Source organism: Alligator mississippiensis, chromosome 1 (assembly GCF_030867095.1).
Source record: "Alligator mississippiensis isolate rAllMis1 chromosome 1, rAllMis1, whole genome shotgun sequence".
Taxonomy (NCBI): domain Eukaryota; kingdom Metazoa; phylum Chordata; order Crocodylia; family Alligatoridae; genus Alligator; species Alligator mississippiensis.
The window spans coordinates 178,170,755-178,195,509 of record NC_081824.1 but is presented as its reverse complement, the minus strand read 5'-3'; the positions used below and the strand labels follow the sequence as shown (position 1 = coordinate 178,195,509).

General features: G+C 46.5%; 1 protein-coding gene across 1 annotated transcript in view; it reads left to right on the top strand.

The window, feature by feature from the left end:
* GALNT14 (polypeptide N-acetylgalactosaminyltransferase 14) overlaps positions 1-24,755 on the top strand; it is a 237,458-nt gene that overhangs the window by 87,584 nt on the left and 125,119 nt on the right. Inside the window, exon 2 of the mRNA XM_019483095.2 lies at positions 14,802-14,971. Coding sequence (XP_019338640.1) covers positions 14,802-14,971 — 170 coding nt within the window. The remainder of the gene's footprint in view (positions 1-14,801; positions 14,972-24,755) is intronic.

Here is a 24,755-nt window from a genome sequence, read left to right as displayed (position 1 = left end):
GTCTTTCTGGACTTCAGGAAGGCCTTCGATACTGTCTCTCACCCCATTCTCATTAAAAAACTAGGCAACTGTGGCGTCGACACCTACACAGTCAAATGGGTCACTAACTGGCTGGAGGGCCGCACCCAGAGAGTGATGGTGGATGGGTCTTATTCGACCTGGAGGGATGTAGGCAATGGGGTCCCCCCAGGGCTCGGTCCTCAGGCCTGCACTATTCAACATCTTCATCAGCAACTTGGACGAGTGGGTTAAAAAGCACCCTGTTCAAATTTGCTGACGACACTAAGATGTGGGGGGAAGTGGGCACGCTAGAAGGAAGGAATAGGCTGCAATCGGACCTAGACAGGTTACAGGGGTGGGCGGATGAGAACAGGATGGGTTTCAACACTGACAAGTGCAAAGTGCTGCACCTGGGGAGGAAGAACCAGCAGCATACCTACAGGCTGGGGAACTCCCTTCTCGTCAGTGCAGAGGCAGAAAAGGATCTTGGAGTCATTATTGATGCCAAAATGAACATGGGCCGACAGTGTGGGGACGCGGTCAGGAAGGCCAACCATACCTTGTTGTGCATCCACAGATGCATCTCAAGCAGGTCCAAGGAGGTGATCCTCCCCCTCTATGTGACACTGGTCAGTCCGCAGTTGGAGTACTGCGTCCAGTTCTGGGCGCTGCACTTCAGGAGGGATGTGGACAGCATGGAGAGGGTCCAGAGGAGGGCCACTTGCATAACTGGTGGCAGCAGGGCAGGCCTAACGAGGAGTGGTTACGGGGCCTGAACCTGTTCAGCCTCCACAAGAGAAGGCTGAGGGGGATCTAGTGGCCTGTTACAAACTAGTCAGAGGGGACCAGCAGGCACTGGGGGAGTCCCTGTTCCCCCAAGCACTACCAGGAGTGACTAGAAATAACAATCACAAGCTGGCAGAAGGTAGATTCAGACTAGATATCAGGAGGCGCTACTTCACTGTCAGGGCGGCTAGGATCTGGAACCAACTTCCAAGAGAAGTGGTGCTGGCTCCTACCCTGGGGGTCTTTAATAGGAAGTTAGATGAGCACCTTGCTGGGGTCGTTTGACCCCAGTACTCTTTCCTGGCATGGCAGGGGTTCGGACTTGATGATCTGATCAGGTCCCTTCCGACCCTACCAACTATGAAACTATGAATGAAGTTTGGTGCCCAAGGTAAAGCCTGCAGCGGCAACCTGCCCTTGCCCTCGCCCTGCGCACAGATCCATGGGGCAGCCCTTCCCCCATCCCCATGCCCCCCAAACAAGCCACTCGTGGCTCTGTCCCATGCCCTGCCCCAGCTGGGCAGTACCTGTTAGTGCCCCTTCACTTCAGTGCCTGGGGAGATCACTCTGCTCGCCTGCCTAGCTATGACACTGATGCCTCTTCTACCACCCATCATGGGATGGTGTTCTGCCATGTGGATAGATAGCCTTTCTTTGTTTCTGCTTTCAGCTACTGCCCCGTAATGACCATTTTCTCAGCTGTCTCTGCTACTAGAGGGAAAAAAGTCTTGGTGACAGTGGGCACGTCTGCACATTCATTAATGCACTTTAGGTACTGCTCATTTAGTTCAGTACTTGCTTAATAAAGCACTAACTAAACGTACAGTAACTGGATTTACTCACAGTAGCACCAGTGCCTGGTTTTTTCATGATGCTTACTGTGCATTTGCCTAATAACCCTGTGTAGTAGGCTGTTAGCATGGTTTTTAACTGACACATTGCTGCATGGTGTTATTAGGCTAATGCACAGTAAGCATCTCGTGTAGATGCGCCCAATGAGAAGTAGCTTAGGGCTCTGTTCCTTAGTGACTCAAAATGGCTTCTCTCAAATAGGGTTTTTTTAATCTTACTTGAAATGAGTTTGTGGCTTCAGTCCAGCCAGTAGTGGTCAGATGTCTCCATTGTGGATATGGCTGCCACAACTGACACTCATTGGCTATCCCAAACTCTCTGAGCTCTGCCACCAATCTGCCTTTTTGTCTCTTGAAAATGTTTCTGTCGGGGCTGAACCAGTTCATAAGAGAGTTGTGCCATTAGTATCTTTGTTGTACCTTTTGAAAAACAAAGAGCATGATGCGTCACCTTTCACTAGCACTAACAAGCAAGTGTGATCTTTAATCCCTGAGAAAAGGAGCATGATTAAGACAGAACATGAGGGGATGGGGGATGGGGTGTTTCCTTTTGGAAAGGAGTCAGGGGTAGAAAAAAGGGGAGGAGGAAGAGTGAGACTCTTTTTTTGTATCTTAGGCAGTTATGCAATGCACTGTGTTTCTTTTACCTGATAATTAGGTTTTTTTCTAAAGGAAGACAAGGTATTTTCTTTCCTGGATATTCCTAGCAGAAGCTGAATTTTAATACTCTTTATAGGTGACAGGCAGCATATTTTGTAGACAGCTGGCATTCACGCTACAGTTGGCAGTGTGTTGACACTTGTCTAAGACTGGTGAATAGAACTGACTGTGCCAGACCAAGGGGCTCCATTTATTTCTTAATTTCTGCACACCTTCATAGAAACTTTAATTTTTGGTTTCAGAACATTCATCCAATCAAAGTGTTTTAAATTGTTGCACCACATATTTTGCAGCCAGCCATTCTGTAAAACCCTGGGTTTTGCCAACATGGAGAAATTATGATTCCAGTTCTGCTATGGACCACAACCTGGGAACCTCTTTTACCACCCAGGTCATGGGAGTTCCAAGAATTTTCCATGCCTGCCAACAGAGGGTAACAAAATCACATGTGCTAGATATGGATCTCATTCTGTCAGGCAGAGAGCAGTGGTTTGCATGCACACAGAACTCCTAGCTCTTGCCCAGTTCATACCTACTGCCTGGATTACTGCCTTTTTTTTTACTGTTCCACAATGTTGCCATTGTGTCTCTAACTCCTGGTCTCAGCTGGCTGCAGATACTATCTTATTGGTGTGATCTCTGAATGCATAATGGGTGGGTTGTGTGCATGGGATTCAATATTGGAATACCAAGATTGTATTGGAAGTGAATGCAGCAAGGAACAGTGCACTTCAAGGGCTAGGCTTCTGTCTTAGGGCAGCAGAAGAAAAGTAAGGAATATGTGTGATGGAAGGTCGAAGCACCACCTCAGGGCTGGCAGGGAAAGAATTAAAAGTCTTTCTTGGAGCAAAAATTTGTAGCCAGTGGGTGCCCACTTTGCAAGGATGGCCAAATAACTCTGCCAAAGGAGGTCAGAGCTCAGTTTAAACCAGAGTTGATTGCTCATCTAGAAATTATGAAGGGGAGTGTTTTAGAGTCTCTTTCTCTCTCTGAGTTTGGACAGACCCTGGGATCACATTCTCTCAGGGCTATGGGGATGTTTGACTTTGATGATAATTCACTGTTTTGATGCAGGCTGTTGGCCTTTGTTACCTGGACTGGTCCTTTGTGAACATAGCTTGTGTTGCTTCTCCTCAACTTAAGCCTCCTCTTATTTGATTTCTTTAGGCCACTGATCAAAACACAGTCCAGGCTGTACTTTTCCAGTGAAATTTAGGTGCAGACAGAAGTGTATCTCTCTGGTCTAACTCATGGCGCTTCACAGAAAACACCATGAATTAGACTGATCCTCCCGACCCAACAGATGTTAGCTGTTGGGTTGGGAGCGTGGGAATCGAGCTCCGATTTGGAGCTGATCCAGGGAGAGAGGCTTTGTCTCTGCAGCCTCTTTCCCTAGCCCTGCCCCCCATCACCCAGCCCCTGGTGCTGTCTCAGGATGGGAGGGGGAGAAGGCAGGGGAGGGAGGTTCATTCTGAGGTTTCCCCAGCCTGTGCTGGAGTGTGTGTGGGGGGTGTAGATTGGAGTCCCCCCACCTGAGAGAGGCTCCAATGCACGTGCCCTACCCTCCAGCACTGGCTAGGCAACACCCAGAACAAGTTCTCTCTGCTCCCTTATCCCCCTCCTATTCTGAAAACAGCACTAGGAGCAGGGCTCACTGCTCCCAGCATACACAGATGCAAGTTAATGAAGGCACTTTGCTTTGGAGGGCCTTCAGCTGAACCCTTATGCAATGAGGATTCAGATTTGCAGGACTGGGCCTTTTAAAGTGCTCTGCAACACTTGTTAGGTCATAGCTGTAGACCACTTTCTGAGGCCAGATTAAGTGAAAATTGTCACTTCTGTCTGCCTGTAATGTAGTCACTTCACCAGTCTGATCCATTGCCCACCTCCCTGTGGATGCAGAGGTATGTTGCCTGGTCTGGCATTCTCATCTACTTATACAAAGAGCCCAAATGTCCCATGAGACCTATGTAAAACAAAGATTCATCCATACTCCCAGGACAAATGGGTGAAGTTTGTGTTCATTCTGTCCTCAGCAAAACCTAGCATTCCTCTTGATGCACTTTTCAGACAAAGGGATACTATAGGAATAGTGCCTCCTACATTTGTGCATGGGGTTCTACTAGATGTCCTTTGGGGTCCCTTTGAACCCTGAGATCAAAAGAGATCATAGAATTTATTGAGTTCAGCAAGGTTGGGCCTGGCTGGCCAACAAGGCTGTCAGCCATGTGGATGATTTAGCATTAGAGATCTGCTTACCCCTTTCTCTGAGCTGTTTCTGTTAGGGCTGGCAGCACCAGGTTTGTAAGCACAATGCGGTTTTTGTTTGTATAGCTAATCTCAAGGATATTGAATCCTGGAGCCCTGGGGCCAATTATAGGGCCTGAGTAGCACAGCATGGCTCATTACTGCACATAGCACCTTTCTGGGCAACAGGTAGGAGTGGGTTGAATAACATGTCTGAGCATAACCCTCGGGACCATGTAGCGCTGTGGTTGGCAGTGCCCAAGGCAGAGTGAATAATACGTACCAGCTCATTCCATAGCACTGTTGATTACTTACTTCTGTCCTGTGTTCAGAGCTGTACAGCAGCATGGTCTGGTGCTAGTCATTCTCCCATGCAGCCCTAAGCTGGGTACAGCACTGGGTATCATGTCCCTGTAAATACACAGTTGCACTATCACTAGCTGTTCTGAAAACAACAGGTGAGGAATGAGAGGGTTTGACCCTGCCACTTGTGGCACCTGTAATTGAAGCAGATTGCAGCACCCTGGTGTGAGTAGGTGTATGCAGTAGAACAGCGGTTGCCTGACTCAGGAGCTCTAGAGGGAAATGCTATGGATGCCTGGTTGCAGGTTGAACTTTTTCAAGGGAAACTGAAGACCCCACAGCTGTATCACACAGAGCGACTCACTCCTCTGTTCCTGCTCCAGCAATCTCTGTTGCACTGTAATCACACAATTATTATGCCATTAAAATGTCATATTCATAGAAATCCACATAAACAAAGCATTAACAATCGCTGGAAAATCGTAGTCTTCACTGCTAATGACCTGCTCTCTTTCCGCCCCTCAGCCCCCACCCTCCCTTTCTCTTTTCTGAGCCTTGATTTAAGAGGCAGATGAGGAAATGCAGTTTTGTGCTTAGAGACTTTCAATTTTTAATGGACTGTCACGGTGAGAGACTTTCTCTCTCTCTCTCTCTCTCTCTCTCTCTCTCTCAGTTTAATGAGCTACAGGTGGTTTGGAGAAACCTACTTAGCAACCTGGTAAAGGAAGAAGAGGCTGTTCACAGCATGTGTTACTATCAGCTGGAAAAGTGTCGAGTACCTTGTGTAATAAGGTAGATCCCATTTGGAATGAATTTTGTTTCTAGCCTACCTGCAGAAGTTAAAATAAGGCCAGGTTTTCCATACTCTTCTTGAAGACCTCCTCACAGGGATCATAACTCAGGGTTTTGATTGGGGGAGGGCAGCAGGAAGGAGTCAGGGAGTGGGTGACTGAACTTATTAGACAAAATCTATCCCTGGTGTAACTCTATTGACTTCTAGCAGGCATGAGTGCTGCTGTTTTTGTTTAGAGCATGTACTGCCTCCATGTGGCACTATCTAATTGATTCCCCAGGGACCCAGATCTGTTGTTCTCCCCAGGTGAGGAATGGTCTAGTATGCCTCTTGTGCTAGTTTTTTGTTGCTTTTGTTGCTTGTGTGGGCTGCATTAGACATATTTCTTATTCATTTCTAAAAAAATGCCTCATGGTTACCCCCTCGAAGGAAGAAACACAAGGAGAGCCTTGTCTTCACAGCTGAACAGGAAAAGCCACTTCTAGTATGTATGTGGTCTGAAATCTGAAAACCTGGACAATGTCTCTGCAAGAGTTATTCACATTGAATAATTTTCAATCCCTGTACAGTGAAACACTGGAATACACGGGGATTTTTTTATAGGTCAAACTCTTTAGAATTGAAGGGTCTTAAAGTAGTTTTAAAAAAGCATTTTGTTCTCATGGTCTGAGTACAGGATTGGCAGCCAGCAGCAATAGTAGGCTCTTATCCTCTTACATGGCTCAGAGAGAAAACGGGAACAAAGGTAAATTCTCAGTTAGTGTGGATTGAAACACTGCCAAGTACTACCCACATCCACGGCCGGCCTGTCCTATACTGCGAAACCTGCGGCCGCAGGAGGCCCCGCAGCCAAGGGCCCCCCTGCGTCCAGCTGCTCACCACTCCCCCTCCCCTGCTGCCACTGGCTTCACATCTGGCTGCTCACCACCACCCTCCTCCCCTTGCCTCTGCTGCCACCGGCGGCTTCTTCGGGGCAGGGGGCCCCAAAAAATTGTGGGCCGGCTCTGCCCACAGCCCCAAATCTACCCATTTTTGCTATGTACAAGGTGTTGCCGCTCATAGTAGCATAGTAGGGCTGTGCAAAATTTCACCGAGTGTTTCGTTTCAAAGCTGTTTTGATGTGTTTTGAGCTCAAAACAGCTAAAGTGAAATGAAACAAAAAGCTTTGAAACATCTTTGAAACAAAATGAGGGCACTTGAAACATTTCAAAAGTTTCAAAACATTTTGAGTTTCAAAGCAGCCCAGTGGTGGGAGCCAGGGCTGCGCTCCGGGTGGTTCCGCAGCCCCATGGAGCTCAGCCTGGCAGCAGGAGTCAGAGTATGGCCCTGGCTTTGCTTACCTCCCGCCGCTGGGCTGTGCTGTATGGGGCTGCAGAGTCACTTGGAGCACAGCCCTTGCTCTCCCCTGCCTCCCGCCACTGGGCCAGGTGTCAGGAGGCTGCCACTGCTGCCTGGGGCCAGCGGCAGCCTCAGTCTTCCCTGGTACTGGGTGTGGGCTGCACCCAGCACCAGTCCCAGGCAGCAGTGGCAGACTCCTGTCATTTGGCACAGATCCAGGGACCCGCACCCTCAGGAGGAGGCTGGCATGGCCCCGCAGCCCTCCTGGGGGTGCAGGCCCCTGGATCTGCACCGGATGACAGGAGGCTGCCGGTGCCGGCAAGTGTCACGAGTTTTTCTTTTTCAAGTTTGAGGTCTAGTTTCTGAGAAACCTCTGCACCTACCTCCTTGAAACTTGGCAGGTTTTATGCCCCCAGAAGGGGCTACCATCCCCTACAATTTTCATCCAAATCAGGTAAGAAATTACAAGGTTTTAGGCATTTTCATGATTCCCCATTATAGCCTGTGGGCGAAACGTGTTGAAACAGCAAAACAGTTTTGACAAAATGAAATGGGACAGTGCTTTGAAACAAAATGAAATGACGAAACAAAACGCTGTCCCGTTGAAAGGGTGAAACAGATGCCAGCACAAAACTATGGTGTTTCGCACAGCCCTAGTAGCTAGCTCAAACCATCATAATAAGCCTGGGCCAACACTTACTGAGAAGTCAAATAAAAAAGCTTAGCTTCTTCAGTCGTCAGTTGTTCTTGGATCACGACTAAAATGAACATGATTTCTCCTGTCTTGTGTGCCAACTTCATAATAGATACAGGCCTGTACTGAAGACCACAGGAACTTGTACAGTTTTAAAAGGGTTGGGATCCAGTTCCTCTAAAAATAGGCAGTGGTCCACTGTCCATGTTTTATCAGACAGTGAGTGGCTTTTTTCTCTCTCTTTGCTGTAGACTCATTTAGTCTTTCAGACTCTTTAAGAAGTGACTGTGTTTCTTATAATTAATGCTAACCATTAAACTGCAGCATTGAAAGAGAAATTACCTAGTTCTGAGAAAAAAAAATAAAATTTATTACCAGGACATGAGAGAAAATGATTATGAAACACAGAGAGAGGAGCCCTGCAGAAGATAAATAGAAAGGCGAGTGGAATATTGACTTGATCCGTCTCTAGTGCAGGGTAATTTGGCTTCTAAAGTGAGTTAGATCATAATAAATTAAATTTAGATTTCTGCACATCAGTTAAATAACTCCCAAGACAGGATTCTAGTGCGAGGAAGAGGTGATAATACATGGTGGAAATATTATAATGAAGATCTTATCCAATAATCCATAACTGATGTGCTGTCCCTGAATGAGTGAAGGGGTTTTCCCATCTCAGTTTTAACTGCTTTTCCTTTTCCCTCTAGGAACAGGTAAGTCATCTACCTGAAGGTCAGGGAAGCTTTCTGTTTGGCTACCTTGTATAAGGCTTGACTTCTGTCACTCTCCAAGGTAGATGGCTAGCTACAGTGCCAAGGCATGTTTAGGCCTAAATATCCTTCCTCAGCTGCATATGGCTCTGGAGGAAAGGAATTGTATCTCAAGCGTATTTTGGTATATGAGGGTGGGTATATCCCAATACAAATTTGAACAAGATGCTGAAGTGAATTTGGCAGAATCTAAATAAGTATCCAGATTAAGTCTGACCTCCTATCTATATAAGGTGAGAATGAGTTTATAAGGTGCAAATCTACCATGCCTTCTATATAAGATGAGCAACCTTATTAAGTGCATGACATCCTGTGACTTGGATTCTATTAGAACAAAGATGACCTTGATCTAATAAAAAGTATATTGTCAAGCAATGCCCATTTAGTGGCTCATGCACAGGGTGATAGATACATCTATGTGAATAACTGCTTTTTTGGTTTATTAGAAGCTCCAAATAAATTTAAAAAACGAAGAATTAAAGTTAGTACATAATCAGAGGAGGGCTACAAGGATGAGCAAGGGGACAGATAATTACAAGAGAAGGCTAAAAGCAGCTTGACTTATTTAGCCTAGGAAGATGAAGGTGGCAAGTGGACATGACCGCCCTCCAAAAAACCTTAAGCAGGTAAACAACAGAGAGGGAAAGGAGCTAATGGGATGTGTCTATACAAGATATTTATTGTGCAATAGATTAATTAGCTGCACAGTAAATGTATCTGTGTCTGCATGTGCTCCCCTATTAGGCTGGAGTAAACTAATTTAAATGTAATGTAAATACAAGTACTAGCCTGCTGAGGAGTAAAAAACTCTGCAGCAGCACACATGTAGACTCTGGAGAGGCTGGCTGGGGCACTAGGGTGCTACAGTGCAGGGGCCAGGGGGAGCAGCCCTGGGTTGATAGGCTGACCCCTGGGGCCCCTTGCTAACCAGGGCTGCTGTGCCCTGGCTCAATGTGCTGTGATCTCGGGCACCCATGCAGGTGCGTACCCTGCAGCAATAAGCTCTGGAGCCTATTGCTGTGCATTAATAGGCACATTAGGCTCAACAGTGCCCATAGACAGTTATGGCACAGGAAAATATAGGAAAAATTGGCCAAAAAATAAATTTAGACTAGAAATTAGAAAATTCCCAATCATTGTTGGCCTGGGGTTCTGAAACAAATTTATAGTGTGACCTTGGGAGAAAGAACGACTTAACTGGTTTTAAGATGGAGTTTGATAAGTTTAAGGGAGGGATTATAATGATCCTATGGCCTATGATATCAGGGAATTGGACTTGGTGACCCAGGAAATCCCTTCCAGTCCTGTGTTCCTTTGCACTGTCCAGCCTAATGTGCCTTTAATATCATGGGACCTAAGGGAAAGAATGTTTAGCCTAATGGAGATCATGTCATTGACTGAATAACTAGATGTGGGCAATCTCTGTCAAATATCATAGTCTAGAAACGGAAAATTCTCTTCAGTCAGCTGCAGTAGTTGACCTCCTTGCCATGCCTGCTGAGCACACCAGCCTAGCTGGAGCGCACCAAAATGCCAGTCCCTCTCCTGTGTTCTTAACTCCTGGGTTTTACATTGTGTTCACCATTGGTGTCCTTGTAACACTGCAAGAACTAAGAGGGATGCCTGAAACATATGGCTGACCTCACAGCAGCTAGTTAATTGCATTTTCTTGGAACCAATCTGTCCATTATGCCATGCTATTTGGCAACTGTCCAGATCAAGCCAGTCAACACTTGCCCGCTACCCACAGTCCTTTGCAGCACAGTCATTTAGAAGGTCAAAGTGCCATACTGCCTAGCCAGGCTGCCCAGGTGTGGTGGCTGCTGTGTCAAGATCTTAAAGGAACACTGACCAGATATCTTGGCTTCACCCATATTTGCACTCACTTTGCATTGGTGCACTTTGTACTATACAAGGTTCAGGGAAATGTATAATGAGGGACACAGGATAGAGTGATCCATTTCTTTATCTTTACTATTTAAAGATGCAAGTTATGGGTTTTTAAATGTGTAATATTTTGCTGCCCAGTTTCATTTCATGTTTATAGACCTTTTCTTTTCTTTGATTTCCTGTCTAACTTGCTGCTGTTGCACTTCATTAAAAAAAAGCCCTACTTATTTGAAAAGGCCATTTTAAATGAAAACATTTCTATTCCTATTTAAATTATATAAAGCTTTTTTGTTGAAACAGAACTGAAATTTGGGGCCTAACACTCTTTGACAGTTGCATCAACAGAACTGGGGCTCCGAGGGTTGTTTCAGACTATAATCTGCAGGGCTTTAGTGGTACTGAGATGCAATCGGCTCTGTTTTCCCTGATCCTTTATTGTCCTGGTAAATCATGTTTTACAAGATGCCTTAAAAAAACATAAACTATATTTATCGTGCAATATACCGCACTCCTATCAAGAGCCTGCAAACTTGTTTCATATAGCCGTCTGCTCGTAAACTTCCTGATGGACTGTGGTGGCCTTTAGGTTTTAATAACTTTCTATCACTCTTTGTGTCCTGGAAAGCTGGACTGATGTTCCAAACATTAGGTAGTGCTGTGATTGTCATCAGAAGCCCAGGTAGAGCAGGAGTAAGCAGAAAAGTGCTTGCAAAAAAAAAAAAAAGACATTGCAAAGCTCCATATTTATTTCCTCTGCCAAATGCACTCCATCTACAAGTCAAAAGATAATTTTTCTATCTGTCAGCAACTGCACACACACCCTGGGGCATGAAAATAAAGTCACAGTCTTCCTGCCTCTTGCAGCGTGGCTGGTGATAAATATTCGGCAATCGGAGAGGGATTGACAGTGTGGTAGCAGAGACCAGGGCTGGGATAGAATCCATCTCACTCTCCTGTTGTTGCTTTGGCTCAGCAGGTTTAAAAGGAGGAATGCTTCTCCTGGTTAGTAGAGCGAGCAGATGGAACTGAAAGGCACCATGGGCCATATTTGCACCTGTGGAAGCTCCATCAGTGGAGTTGGGTTCAGCTGTAGTTCCAGCAGGGATGAAACTTCCCTGCAGAGAGCAGATCAAAACCAGCTGATTATTATTTATACAGCCTAGTGCTTGACAGACACATAGGGAAGTGGGCATTTGATTGTGGTCTTGTTTACATTTGGGTAAATCTTGGAGTACCTCCAAGGAGGACAGTGGAGTCATGCAGATACAAGTTCAGCATGAACCTGAATGTCCCTGTCCTTGAAGACTATACTTGCGTGGGACCAGTTTCCCATCTCCATTTCAGTGGGGTAGATCAGAAATCATTCCAGTGAGGAACAACAGGGTAAGCTTAAGCTCCAGGGACAGATCTGGGAGGGTGGAGTGCACTGGTATATTCGCATTCCCCCTTGGTTCATGCTCCACCCAGAGTTTAAAACCAACTGCCCGGCAGTGGCAGCAGCATTTCCATTCATGCAGTGCTAAAGGAGTCACTTAACTTCATGACTCAACATCCTCTACCTGATTCCTTCTAAACTCTTCATTTCTTGGGTGTGAATGACCTTCTCTTCTTTTTAATGGCCATGATGTTCCACCAATCTTGCTATCCTTGGTTCTGCAATTCTGTTAGCTGCCCCTGGTAATGAAGCTCTTATTTCATAGCCCTGCAGATTGTTTTTTAACTTATTCCAATGATGTTCTATTTGTTTCTGCTTCAATCTTAAACTGAATAACAGAACCCTAGGCCCCTGGAGTTTTAGTCAAGTTTCTAGTTTCTTTTTAACTGGAGAAAAATATGTGTTGTTATATGTGATGATGCATGTCACCATCTGCACCTGCATCTTCAAAATTCTAGATCTGCCCATGGTTAGCTCTGATTTGCACTGATGTGACTGAGATCAGAATTTGGCCCAACAGAATAAGCAATGGTAAAGGAACTGTGGGAATGGTCATCAGAGAGGATGAGGGGAACTTCAATAAAGCCATGAGATGCTTAGGGCTAAGTACAAACAGTCAAAAAACCTGAGGCTGAATTGAGTCAATCTTTGATAGGCAAGTGAACAGACACTTTGGATTCCAGAAATGCAGCCACATACCTGCAATAGCCCAGGCCAGAAGCCGGGGGTGCTAGAGCATGCCTCCCTGGAGCAGACAGCTTGGGCCAAGGCTAGCCAACCCACCCTACGAGGGAGAGTTTGTGGGGGAGGTGCTGGGGGACTGTGAGTTAATTTGAATCTGGAGGGGATTTGGGACAGAAGCTCAATAAACCAATTTAACCTAAATCAGTTAAGTCTGATACTATATCCATCCAGGTTTATCTTAAATCAGTTTTGGCCATTTTGAAATCAGTCTATGTGCACTGAACTACTGTTGTTTTACAGACTTGAACCTGTTTCTAATCACTTATACCAGTTTATGTGTAATTTCTGTCCCTAGCCTTGGGGACAAGCACAGAGTCTTGAGGGCTTTGAGACTTGCTTTTCTGAGCACCAGGAAGTGCCATACTTCTTCTGAATTTTTCCCTGTATGTGCTTCTGTCACATTCTGGTGAAAGGCCTTGCTGTTGGTGGCATTTGCTGCTTAAATGGTCCCACTCCCAACTGGCATTGTAAGCAATGGAAGGTCTATTCCCTCACCCCCAACTTCAGTGGGAGCTGCATCCAGCTTTTAGAAGGGGCCAGTGTTTCCTTCACACTCATGCAAACTGTTTTGTAGCATGAGAAGGGACATCATAGGGGAATTATATTTTGGTCCCATTGCTAGAACTGCTGTATGGGGCACAGGCAGTTCATTTGCTGGAGTCATTGCTCCCCCCTCCCCTGCCTATTAATACAGAAAATGGGCTGTCGGTTGTGAATAAAATCAATTATGGGATAAAAATCGCCTGTTTCAAAAGCTTCATTTTGTGCCATTAGCAGGTGAAAGCAGCTTTGAGATGGAGTTAACAAAAAAGTAGATCAATTATCGGATAAGATCACAATTTTCTTTGGGGCTGAGGCATCTGTAAATGTTTGAATCTCTCCGTATTACGCATAGGCTGAGATCAAAGAGGTTGTGCTGCTGTAATGATGTGATCTTATCAGGTACACATTGTATTAGTCTCCTCTGAGCTGGCACATAGTCATTGTGTCCTGCTCAGCAAAAGGATGCCCTGTGACTCCTCCAACGCTTTTTGAGCAATGCAGCTTGTGGCTTCTCCCTACCTTGAAAATGGCACTGTGGTCTGAGCAAGTGGTCAGGATGACATGTCCCAGGATACTTTGCTGCTGTTTGACTAACGTACCATGGGGCGTGAGGGAGACGGGCATTGTGACTCAGTCATCACACTCTGCATCAGCACAGCTGTTGTACCAGGCCATTTGACAAGGAGTGCTTAAAGTGCAAATCAAGCTCAAGTGCCTTGTCCAGGCCTAGTGGAGATGCTTTGGTTCGTGGTGAGCTGGTGCCAGATTCAACTGAGAGCTTACTGCCATGTGAGCACTCAAGTTCACCTAAGGACTTGCTGCTGTGGAGGTGTTGTGGTTAATCTGTGGTTAATCTTGTAATTACTTGATAGGAATAAGATTATGTTATAAAGATACGCCTTTTAAACAGATATCATTGACCTGGAAATGATCTTTCCATCTGAAGTGTATACCCCATTTTTGGCACAGAATCCCCCCAAATTAATGCCATTGTGAATAGTTTAAGGGAAATCTACTTTCTCTGTTTTCCATCTTCTGTACATTAGATGTTGGGCGATGCTTTGTGTGCAGGGATTTTCTATGCTTTGCTGATGGCTACCTGCATTTTGGGCCTTTTGCATTGGTATGATGATAAGACTTGCATGCTTTTTCCTAGGCCCTGAAAGATGGTGCCTCCTACAAAGAATGGGAGCAAAGTTAGTGATCTAGGCAGACATAGTCATAGAACTAGAATGGGATGGGCTGATTCCAGCATATTAGAAGAAGATGCTATTGGGCCACCCAAGAGAGACTTCTAAATAGCAGCAGGGGAAGGAAAAAGCCTGTTATAAAACATTTTAAATAAGGAATGAAATAAAAACCTGATAAAATTGGGGCATGCCATTTCAAAGTGGAATCTTCTGAACTTGGTTTGAAATGAGTCATTGTCAATCTGAGTTGGCAGGTTCCCCCTTCATGTGATGTTTTTAAATCAGGGAAACTGAAGAAACTGCGGGATGCCTTGTTGGAAAATACAACGTTTTCTAATGTTGTTGACTTCTAGCAGAAGGCCTAGCTCAACTCCCATGAAAGTAAAGATCTTTGCTGTAAGAAGCAATGGGAGTTGGACCAGGCCTGTCATGGGCTGGATCCTCAGCTGAAAGCAATAAATGCAGGTTCATTGATGGGGTTGGCTAATTAGTAAAGGGAAACTTCTATCCTGCTCCAGCCCCTCTGTTCTGACAGGGTTGACTGTTTGTGTGTGCAGGGTTCTGATGTGGACTGGGATGACCTCTGGGATCAGTTTGAAGAGAGAAGGTACCTGAGTGCCCGGAAATGGAAGGGTGGAGAGGACCCATACCGACTCTACGCCTTTAACCAGCGGGAGAGTGAGAGGATTCCCAGTGACCGTGCCATCCGCGACACAAGACATTACAGGTTCTTGCCTCCTCCCCATCCCTTCTCCTCTGCTGGTCATGTCATGTTTCAGAGGCAGTCCTTGTTGCAAAGGGATGTAACTGGCCATTCCTTGGAGTGTGTGCTTCAGTGAGTTTGAAACCTACACCAGTAGGATGCGAATGGGCCAAGGTTACAGCAGACTGGGCTAGGACTGGGAGCCTGTCTCAAGGGTACTTTTATATTGAGAGGCCCCAGTGACATAAAAGTTATACTGATTTAAGCAGATTTTCCTTGCATGCCTTCCTAATACTATCCTACATTATTATGCAGTTTAAACAGCATCTATGCCATTTGGTAACTTTGCATTTCACTTGGGCAGCGAAATGGGAATAGTCAGTTTCCTTCCTGTTTAGTCATTTTCAGTTCAAGTTATCTTGTACAAATAATAGCAATGCCATGTTTGGCTTTACCTATAGATTTCTGTCATCCTCGTATCAAGGGACTGCCGGCAATGACGTCGATTAATTGCACTGAAATTTAAAATAGAGCGGTTTTAATGATTTCTGCATCACCAATACAGATACATAGAAAGCAGGAGTTGGGTCGTAAAAAAAATCAGTTTTGTTCAAAATCATAAGATTTAAAAACAAACAAGCAACCTCCCCTCCCCCTCCAACTAATTTTGGGGTCTTTTCTATTCCCCATCTGGTTGCTGAGTATTCAGGGAGCACTTAGGTCACGTGCTCAAACTTTTCTCTGCAATCAAGGATGGATCCAGAGGGGGTACAGCAGTGCCGTCGCACCCTTTTGTGCTTGTGTGCTCCATGCACAGTGAGTTGTCAGAGCATGTCACCATGTCAGTGGAGCTCCTGCTGGGAGCTTGACATGTGCTATAAGCCCAGGGGGTGATGCGCAGCCCCTGCTTTTATTCAGCTCTGATACCATTGTTTCTTATCCCCTCCCCTCCTGAATTTGTGGAAGGGAAGTGTAGGAGAAGGGAAAGGAAGAGTGAACAGAAGCAGTCTCCGGAGCTGCTTGAAAGCAGAGACTTCAGGTGAACCCCACGCAGACCCAGCAAGAGCTGTGCTGGAATATTGGTGAGGTCTGAGAGCTTACTGGCATCTAGAATCACAGTAAGGGGTTGCAGGCAGACCCTTTTTGGCTGTGTGGCACATGCATAATGGGTTCTCTTCACTATGTGTATGGCACACAGCTGAACAGGGTGTGGCTGTACCCACGTCATCACGATCCTGGGTCCACTCATACTGCGAATCTCATGACTCCAGGAACTTGGGGCCTTAAGAGAAGGGAAAACAACATCAAAGCTGGCAACACTATGATTTTTATTTTAGCTTTCTGATGTTTGAGATCTCCTCCATTTTATTTAATATAAAGACAACCTACTTGTTAGGCCTAAACTATTCAATGCCCATTTCATTAGGTTTCTTGAGTGCTAATGTGAAATTAGCATGCCAGATTCTCTTGACAGATTTGTAAATATGAAGAGTGAGAGTCTGAATTTTTCTGGGATTATTTTTATTGGGATCGACTCTTCCAATTATGTTTATCTAGTCTCATGCATTGCACTCGCACCCTAGTCACTTAAAATTTCACCTGGCCTGGATGCTATTGAATTCTTGTGAGATCCTAGAGGAAAAAATGATATTACTTTCCTGCAAAGCAGGCAGAATTTTGAGAGAACAGGACCATGTGTGAGCATCAGCAAGAGAGAAAGAGAGGAGGAGAATACATGCCGCCTCTAAAATGGACATGGTCTCCTCCAGTTCTCAGAAATCTTGTGCTGAAACACAAACATATGGCAACAAGCACAGCAGAATTGCTCCCTGTTTACTTGGATCACTTGGGAAATGGTGAAAATGGAGGAATGAGGCAGGGGAATTTAAGAATTTATTGGGCTAGTTTTCCATCAGCCCAAGGAGAACATTGAACCAGAGCATCACAGAAATTTGTTGTGTGCTCTGGAGGGCCTCTTGAGCTTTAGGTGGATCTGTGCCATTTGGGAAATCTTCTATCGTAATTATGGAGAAGTTTTACTTGTGGGTGATAGATTCCCCTAATGGTAGTTGTGGGAAGTTGACAGGCAGCAGCTGAGTGCTGTCAGCACTGAGAGATGATGAGAGGCTAGATGGGCAACCTCAACTGTATCTAGGCAAAGGTTTCTGGCATGTTCCTGTACAATAAATTCACTTCACTTTAATCTGTATTTCCCTCTGTTGGGGGGGGGAGGGGATGCTGCCCTATGTTCTGTGGGTATGTTATGGCTGGCTTTGTCATTTCAGTGAGCTTCATGTAGCAATAATGGACTCTATTGCTTCCTCCTGTAGGAACAGTCATGGTAGGAAATCATACTGAGGGTCTTGCAATGCTTTTTCCGACTGCAGGTTAGACAAGTGGGCAGAAAACAACAGAATGCAGTTCAACAAGGAGAAATGCAAAGTGCTGCACCTAGGGAGGAAAAATGTCCAGCACACCTACAGCCTAGGAAATGACCTGCTGGGTGGCACGGAAGTGGAAAGGGATCTTGGAGTCCTAGCGGACTCCAAGATGAACATGGGCTGGCAGTGTGACGAAGCCATCAAAAAAGCCAATGGTACTTTATCGTGCATCAGCAGATGCATGACGAATAGGTCCAAGGAGGTGATACTTCCCCTCTATCGAGCACTGGTCAGACCGCAGTTGGAGTACTGCGTGCAATTCTGGGCGCCACACTTCAAGAAGGATGCGGATAACCTGGAGAGGGTCCAGAGAAGGGCCACTCGTATGGTTAAGGGCCTATAGACCAAGCCCTACGAGGAGAGACTAGAGAAACTGGACCTTTTCAGCCTCCGCAAGAGAAGGTTGAGAGGCGACCTTGTGGCTGCCTATAAGTTCATCACGGGAGCACAGAAGGGAATTGGTGAGTATTTATTCACCAAGGCGCCCCCGGGGGTTACAAGAAACAATGGCCACAAGCTAGCAGAGAGCAGATTTAGATTGGACATTAGGAAGAACTTCTTCACAGTTAGAGTAGCCAAGGTCTGGAACGGGCTCCCAAGGGAGGTGGTGCTCTCCCCTACCCTGGGGGTCTTCAAGAGGAGGTTGGATAAGTATCTAGCTGGGGTCATCTAGACCCAGCACTCTTTCCTGCTTATGTGGGGGGTCGGACTCGATGATCTATTGAGGTCCCTTCCGACCCTAACATCTATGAATCTATGCAGGTGGAAGGGGTGGCACTTTTACCTTGAAGAATAGCCCATGGAGTCAAGTTTGTGTTCTGCGAACCAAGGATGTGTGTCATGTGCTCAAGAGGGAGGCCTGGAACATGCACAAGGCTCCATGACCTACACCAGCTTCTTCCTGGTGTCCTTCCAAAAGAGATAACTTAGGGCTGTCTCATCTAGCAGCAGTCCTGAAACATCCTCACCACTACTAACTCTAATCTGTTTTTTCCTTGAACCCCAGTCTGATGATGGAGGGTGATGATTGCCCCTCCCTCCCCACAGGCCCACAGAGACCTTCACTCTCCCATTTTTACCCATGGGAGGCTGAGACATGGGACTGAGGCAACCCCACCTTACATGTGGATGCAGGGGACACAGTCACCCCCTGTAAGGACAGTTATTTCAGATACTGCCTTTCCTTTCCGTGCACTAGACAAACATTTGCTAGTTAACTCAACACCCCTGCTTTGTACATGACTCACATCTGGGGAAATATAAGTGCAGAGAGACTGGCTGACTTGCCCAGGCTTGCTTAGCTGGTGAGAAGAGGAGCCAGAATTAGAAGTAAGGTTCCCCCTTGATCCCAGCTCTGTGTTGTTTCATGCTGAGGAGGGAAGCTAATGGCATGTAGTGCAGTGTGTGACTTAAAAGGTTTCTGTAGCACTGGAAGAAGCAGCTGCTGCTCATCAGTTTGGCAGTGCAGTACAGATTCTGCACCTTTTCTTGGGCATCATCTTCTCAGGCCCTGGAGGGGCAGGGGCCTGGCCTGCCTTGGGAGGCTGGAGAAATCCTAACCATGTCTTCCCAGAGATGAGCAATAACTTGTTCCCTTGCGTTCCCCTTTTCTTCTCTCGCCTCGATTCATTTGGTTTGAATTATAATGGGGCTTTACTTGCTTTCCAAGGACATGGTGCAACCTTCAGCTCCTAATGGAGCTCAGAGCTTGACAGAATCCTCCCCTTTATCAGCAGAAATAGATGAGCCTGGACTAGAGACTTTGGTCTGAAGCCAGGCCTGAATTTAAAATTCAGAGAGGTAGAGGAGGGATCTGCCCCAGCCCCATTAAGTTCCCATATTCAGATCCTATTGGTAGGCTCAACCCCAGCTCTGGTGCTAGAATCACAGCAGTTCTTCTGCACAGTTGCTGTCTGTGATTTTTCACTCCTTTTGCCTAGTGAGGCCAGATGCTCTTTCCTCCGGAGGGGAGTTGCCAGCCCTGATGGACGCCTGTTATGGCTGTGGAGAGTGTGAGCGTGCTATTCTTGGGGAGAATGAATGCATGAGATATTAACCATCTGCTCTAATAAAAAAAAGCAAAACCAAGCTAAATGGACCCTTCCTCTATGCCCTGTCGAGGTCAGGATGAAATGACCTGGCAGCACCTTGTTCCCGGGTGCATGCCACTGTGCTGAGTGCTTTTAAAAGGGAACATCCTTATTAAGGAAGAAGCAAGGGCACAGCTCATGGGAGGGGCCAAGCTAATTACATTTGTTTCCAATTTCCTTACCCCGGTAATTGGATTCTGATTTATTGAATATGTCTGAACAACACTGCAGATGATGCACCATTAGCCAAGCATTAGAGCAACCACCAAGGAAATGGGGCTGCCTTGAGATTTAAAAAACATCTGGGGCAGGACAGCCTGTGGGTTGCATAGGGGAGAAGGGGAGGGAAAAAACACCATTTTAAAAGCCCTCCACGGAAGGCATATTTGTTCACTGTGCAGCTGTTTGGGGAGCAGCAGCAGAGACACTCTGGCACTCTGGTGCATTTTGCAAACAGACCTTGTTGCTACGTCTCATTGGATGGAGGCACTGGGGATGGTTTGTTTGATTTCCTAGTACAATGTGGTGGGTAAATGAGACCTGTCATGTCTGACTTTTGCAGCAGGGAGATTTTTGGCTGCTGATGGCCTGCACAATGGAAAAGATTGAGGAGATGGAGGGGCTGGAAGGGGGCTAAACACTTTGGAAGCAATTGCCTTTTTTGTGGCAGTTGGGGCTGAACCTGCACCAGAGCCAGACACTTTCCACAAGACAAGCATGGGAAACTGAAAAATATCTGTTGCCAATGATGGGTGAGCTACAAAGTGTTCAGTTTATAGATGCATCCAGAAAGCTGCATCTGAACCACTTTGGTCCACAAATAAGACTGGAAGCATCCTTCCTCAAGAGGTTTCCATTCCAGCCAGGCTGGAGATACAGGGCCCAGTTCTTCTTCCACCCACACTAGTTTAAATCAAAGGTGATCCATGAAGTCCATGCTAGAGCACTCAGGTGTCACCTCAGAGGTGAGTCTAGTACTGTAGTGCTTAGACCAGGGGTGGGCAAAGTCCAGCCTGTGGGCTGGATCTGGCTCATGGTGGACTCCATGTCCCAGTAGCCACTGTGATGGCAGCACCTCCTGGCTGCTGCCACCGGACCCAGTTCCGCTGCCCGTCTGCCCCATACCTACTGCTGGGGAGAGGACCCATGCAGCCAGGGCGCACAGCTGGGTGGCTGGGATGGGGCCACAGCTGGGAGTGAGATGGGTGAGTGAGGCGAGGGAGACCCCAGGACCTTGGGCTGGTGATGGCCAGGGCCAGGGAAGAGTGGGTTCTATGGGCAGGGGCATGCCAGGAGCCCCATGCTGCCACTGTCCCAAGGTCCTGGTCTTGGCTCTGGAGCAGCTCCTCACCTAGCTATGTGCCATGCCCATGTGGCTCCTGGGTGGTCTTCATGGAGACCCCAGGAGTGCAGGGCCATGACAGCACAGGGCCAGGCTGGGCTGGGGCAGAGCCCTGGTTTGGTGGCCCCACACTGTCATGGCCTTGTTCTTCTGGGGTCTTTATGCAGACCAGGTGGGAGCTGCATGGGAAGGCACTGCTGGGAAATGGAGCCTAACCGCATGCTGGATCCACCATTTTGCTAGGGTTGCCAACCCTCACGGATTGCCTGGGAGTCTACCGGAATCGGCATTGATCTCCCAGTGACTACTGAAATCAAGCTGGGAGATTTTAATAGGATGTTTTAAGCAAATGAAATTAATGACATTACATCATGTTGGGAAAACAATTCTCCCAGAATAGCTTCAGTCAGAGTTGGCAATCTTACGTTTTGCCCACCCTTGACTTAGAGGCTCCAGCTAAGGTTGTGGCCCCTCATTGCTAGGTGCAACACACACAAACACACACTGATGAAGAGGTCCTGCCTGAGAGATCACAGGCTTCAGTTCATTCTTCTATGTGCTGACTAAAGCACAATGGAGTGTCTGCTCTTCTCACCCACAGGCTGTGGGAAAAGCGCCCTTGTGTCCAGCAGGGCCACCTTATGCTGATTCAGCTGTCATCTTTGAAGAGAGCTCAGACTATAACCCAAGGGCTGGCTAAGAGCTGCTATCCTTGCCTCCTCTAGATCACTGCTCACAGCAGACCTCTTACCCCCTGCCCTTAGTTTTCAGTTCAGCTGAAGAGGCCTACTCTGCTTCCCCCTTCCATCCCCCCTTCACTTGCTCTTCCAACCATGCCCCTTCCTTTTGTCCATCTTCCTCTCCCTCTCTGCAGCTCCTTCAGCTGTGATTTGGCTTGTTAGGGCAAAATTATCAGCAGGTGATCCACAAAGGGATCACTAGCTGGGGCTGTGTCGGGAGGACCAGGAATGGGAGCAGTGCTCTTCACAGCCCTTTTCCACCTCTTTCCAAATCTAATGGGGCATCATTGCGTGTGCGGGGTCTGGTGCAGCTAGTTGAAGAGAGAAGAGGAGGAGCAAAGTTCATTCCTCGACTGACCCTGAACTTCCTTATAGCTTGGGATTATTTGGATCCTGGGTTCACATTTGAAAAGGGTTGGCGTTTCAGAGATCCCATCTGAATTTAGGTTTGGGTGAATTCCTCTCCAGGCCATTTCTCCCACCCATGTGTTACTGGCTGTGGTTGGGTTTACAAATGAGCAGAGGACTGGAGCACCCAAGGACATGGGAGAACGTACTAACATTTTCCCTTGAAGTTTTTCCACTTCAACGTGATTCTTTCTCCAGGATGGTTCCAGAAAATCTCCCTGCTCTTTTCCCCCCCAGTCTAGCTAAGCAGCTGGAATTGCCAGCAACAGCCTAATATACAAAACCTGGCATGCTTTGAACAGCAGGCTCCTGCCACAGGGTCAGAGAAGGGGCAAACATTTAGGGGGGAAAAATGGCACTGACATCCAGTTGCTTAGCAATATTTGTTTTTTTCATCCCTGACGCACAGCTGGTGAAACTGTATCAGACAATGACAAACCATAGAGTGATTGGAATTTGAGATGGAAAAGACCTATGAGGTCATCTTGTCTATCCCCTGCCAAGGCAGGATTGTTCCCAGTGCTCTGTTTTTCACTGATTCAGCCAGTGGGACTTTGACTGCTTCCCCAGGGAAAACATTACAGAGTCTAAGACCTCGGTTAGGTAATTTTTCCTGGTGACCAGCCTAAATTTTCCTTTGCCTAGTTACAGTTCTGGTGACTCTCATGTCCTCACCCCACAGTCGTCTTTCAGTCAACCCTTAAGCATTACAAATTTCACATTCCCACAGAACAAAAGCACTTCCACTTGCTCCACACAAAGTTAGTAATTCCTCATTATTATAATTTTGCAAGGCCAAATCTGCCTCTGTGAGTGGCTTATATCCATAGCACAGTGAAAATACTCTGGTGCATGACTTCTTTGTGCTCACTAGCTAGCTCACTGGAGGCTGTTATCAACTCATGGAGCTTTGGATAGCCACATTGTCACATCCCACAAGAGAAATCCCCACTCAGAAATGCAAAAATAAAATGGGAACTAAGCTTACAGAGTGAGTCAGTTTGTGCATGAGGTGACTGGAGCTGAGGTTTATACTACTGCTCAGTGGGTTGGAAAACTGTCAGCAATGGGATATACTGCCCAAAGCCATAAGAATTCTTAGTGATGGCTTCTGGGTTTCTTCCATCTGTAGCAGACACCTCCCAATGAGTTCAGACATTCCAGTATTCAAGGTATTATTATTCCATATGCTAGTCATACTGACCTCCACCTTCAAAATGCTCCATTGGTTTTATGGGCATGCACACACTGCTGCTGCTAGTCTTAGCTGGTACTATGCTGGCTTTGAGTTTGTTCTTCCTGACAGTAGTAAAGCAGAGAGGAGGAAATGGGATAGGGGAATACAGGAGAGGACAGACTCTGAGGGAAGGGGAATACTGTCCCTAAAGTGTTTCTAGGTGTTGAAATATTCTCTCTCATTGTTTATATTGTGGCATAGAAAATGGTTTCATCCAATTAAATTTTGTACGCTCATCTTGCTTTTGCCACCCCAATTGTAATGTGAGTTACAATTAACAACAACACTTAGTAGCCACTTTCTCATGAGCTGCAAGAACTAAGAGGCCAAGCCTGAAGTCCTCCAAAATCCTGTTGTAAGGCAAAACTGCACTTAATTTCTGCAGCACTTGCCATCCTAGGTGCTAAAATGCTTTACATGTACGCCTGGTTCTTTGGGTAGATGTGATATCTTTTATTAGATCAACTGAGTAGTCGGAAAAAAGTTCTTAGCAAGCTTTCGGATGCAGTCACCCTTCATCAGGCATAGGGAGTCTGTGCTGGTCTGACACTCCAAGAAATCTTCCCTTGCCTGACAAAGGGCGACTGTACCCGAAAGCTTGCTAAGAACTTTTTGCCGACTACTGTTAGTCTAATAAAAGATATCACATCTACTCAAATAACCTTGCCTGCCTATGTCCTTAGACCAACACAGCTACACCAAAAACCCAATTACATGCATGCCTTGCAGTATTGTAACTGAGTGGGGGTGACCAGGGAAGCAGTCCCAGGTGCTGCCTTTGGGCGGGAGGAGGGGGTGCAAAAATAGCTGCTGTCACAGTGGTGGCCAGTCATGCCATCATTGGCACTGTGTCTGCTGGTGCTGCGCTGTGCCTTGTTGCTACCCAGAGTGTGGAGTTGCTGTGACATGCCTCTGATGCCCTCCACAATAACCTCTATGTTTACTGCTAGAGATTATTGCTGGAGTGAGGAGTTGCTAAAGTTAAATGGAATTGAAGTGAGAAGTAAGTAGGTGATAAAGAGACTGACAGGATGGGAAGCTGAACTTTCCAATCATTTCCTCTGGCAGGGAATTCTTTGAAGATCCACATCCAATTCAAATACCTGCCCCCACCCCCCCAAATGTAAACATACTCAATTGTATTCCCTTTGGTGTAAGGTCTGAGTATCAGTGCAGGACCTTCTCATTTCTTATCCTCACCTCCTGTGCAGCACCACTGCGTGACGCCTGGTAGGAGAGAATATTATGGGTGCATAATCTGTCCAGAACTGGTGGTGTCCTTGTGGAGGCAGGTACAGGCGAGTTTCCTGGTAGAGAGGAGTTAGGGGTTAAATCTGTCACATTTCTTAGCAGCAGTCACAGTGGAGGGGTGACATCTTGAATTCTCAGAAACTAAAATTGGTATCAGTGCAGAGCTCACGTAGCAGTGGAGCATGAGCACTAAGCAACACATTAGTATTATGACATCCTGTATGCAGCAAAAACCCAAAAGTCCTGGGATTCCTTCTGGCTGCATGTTCATTATCACTGCCTGAACCAGCTCTTGTTGG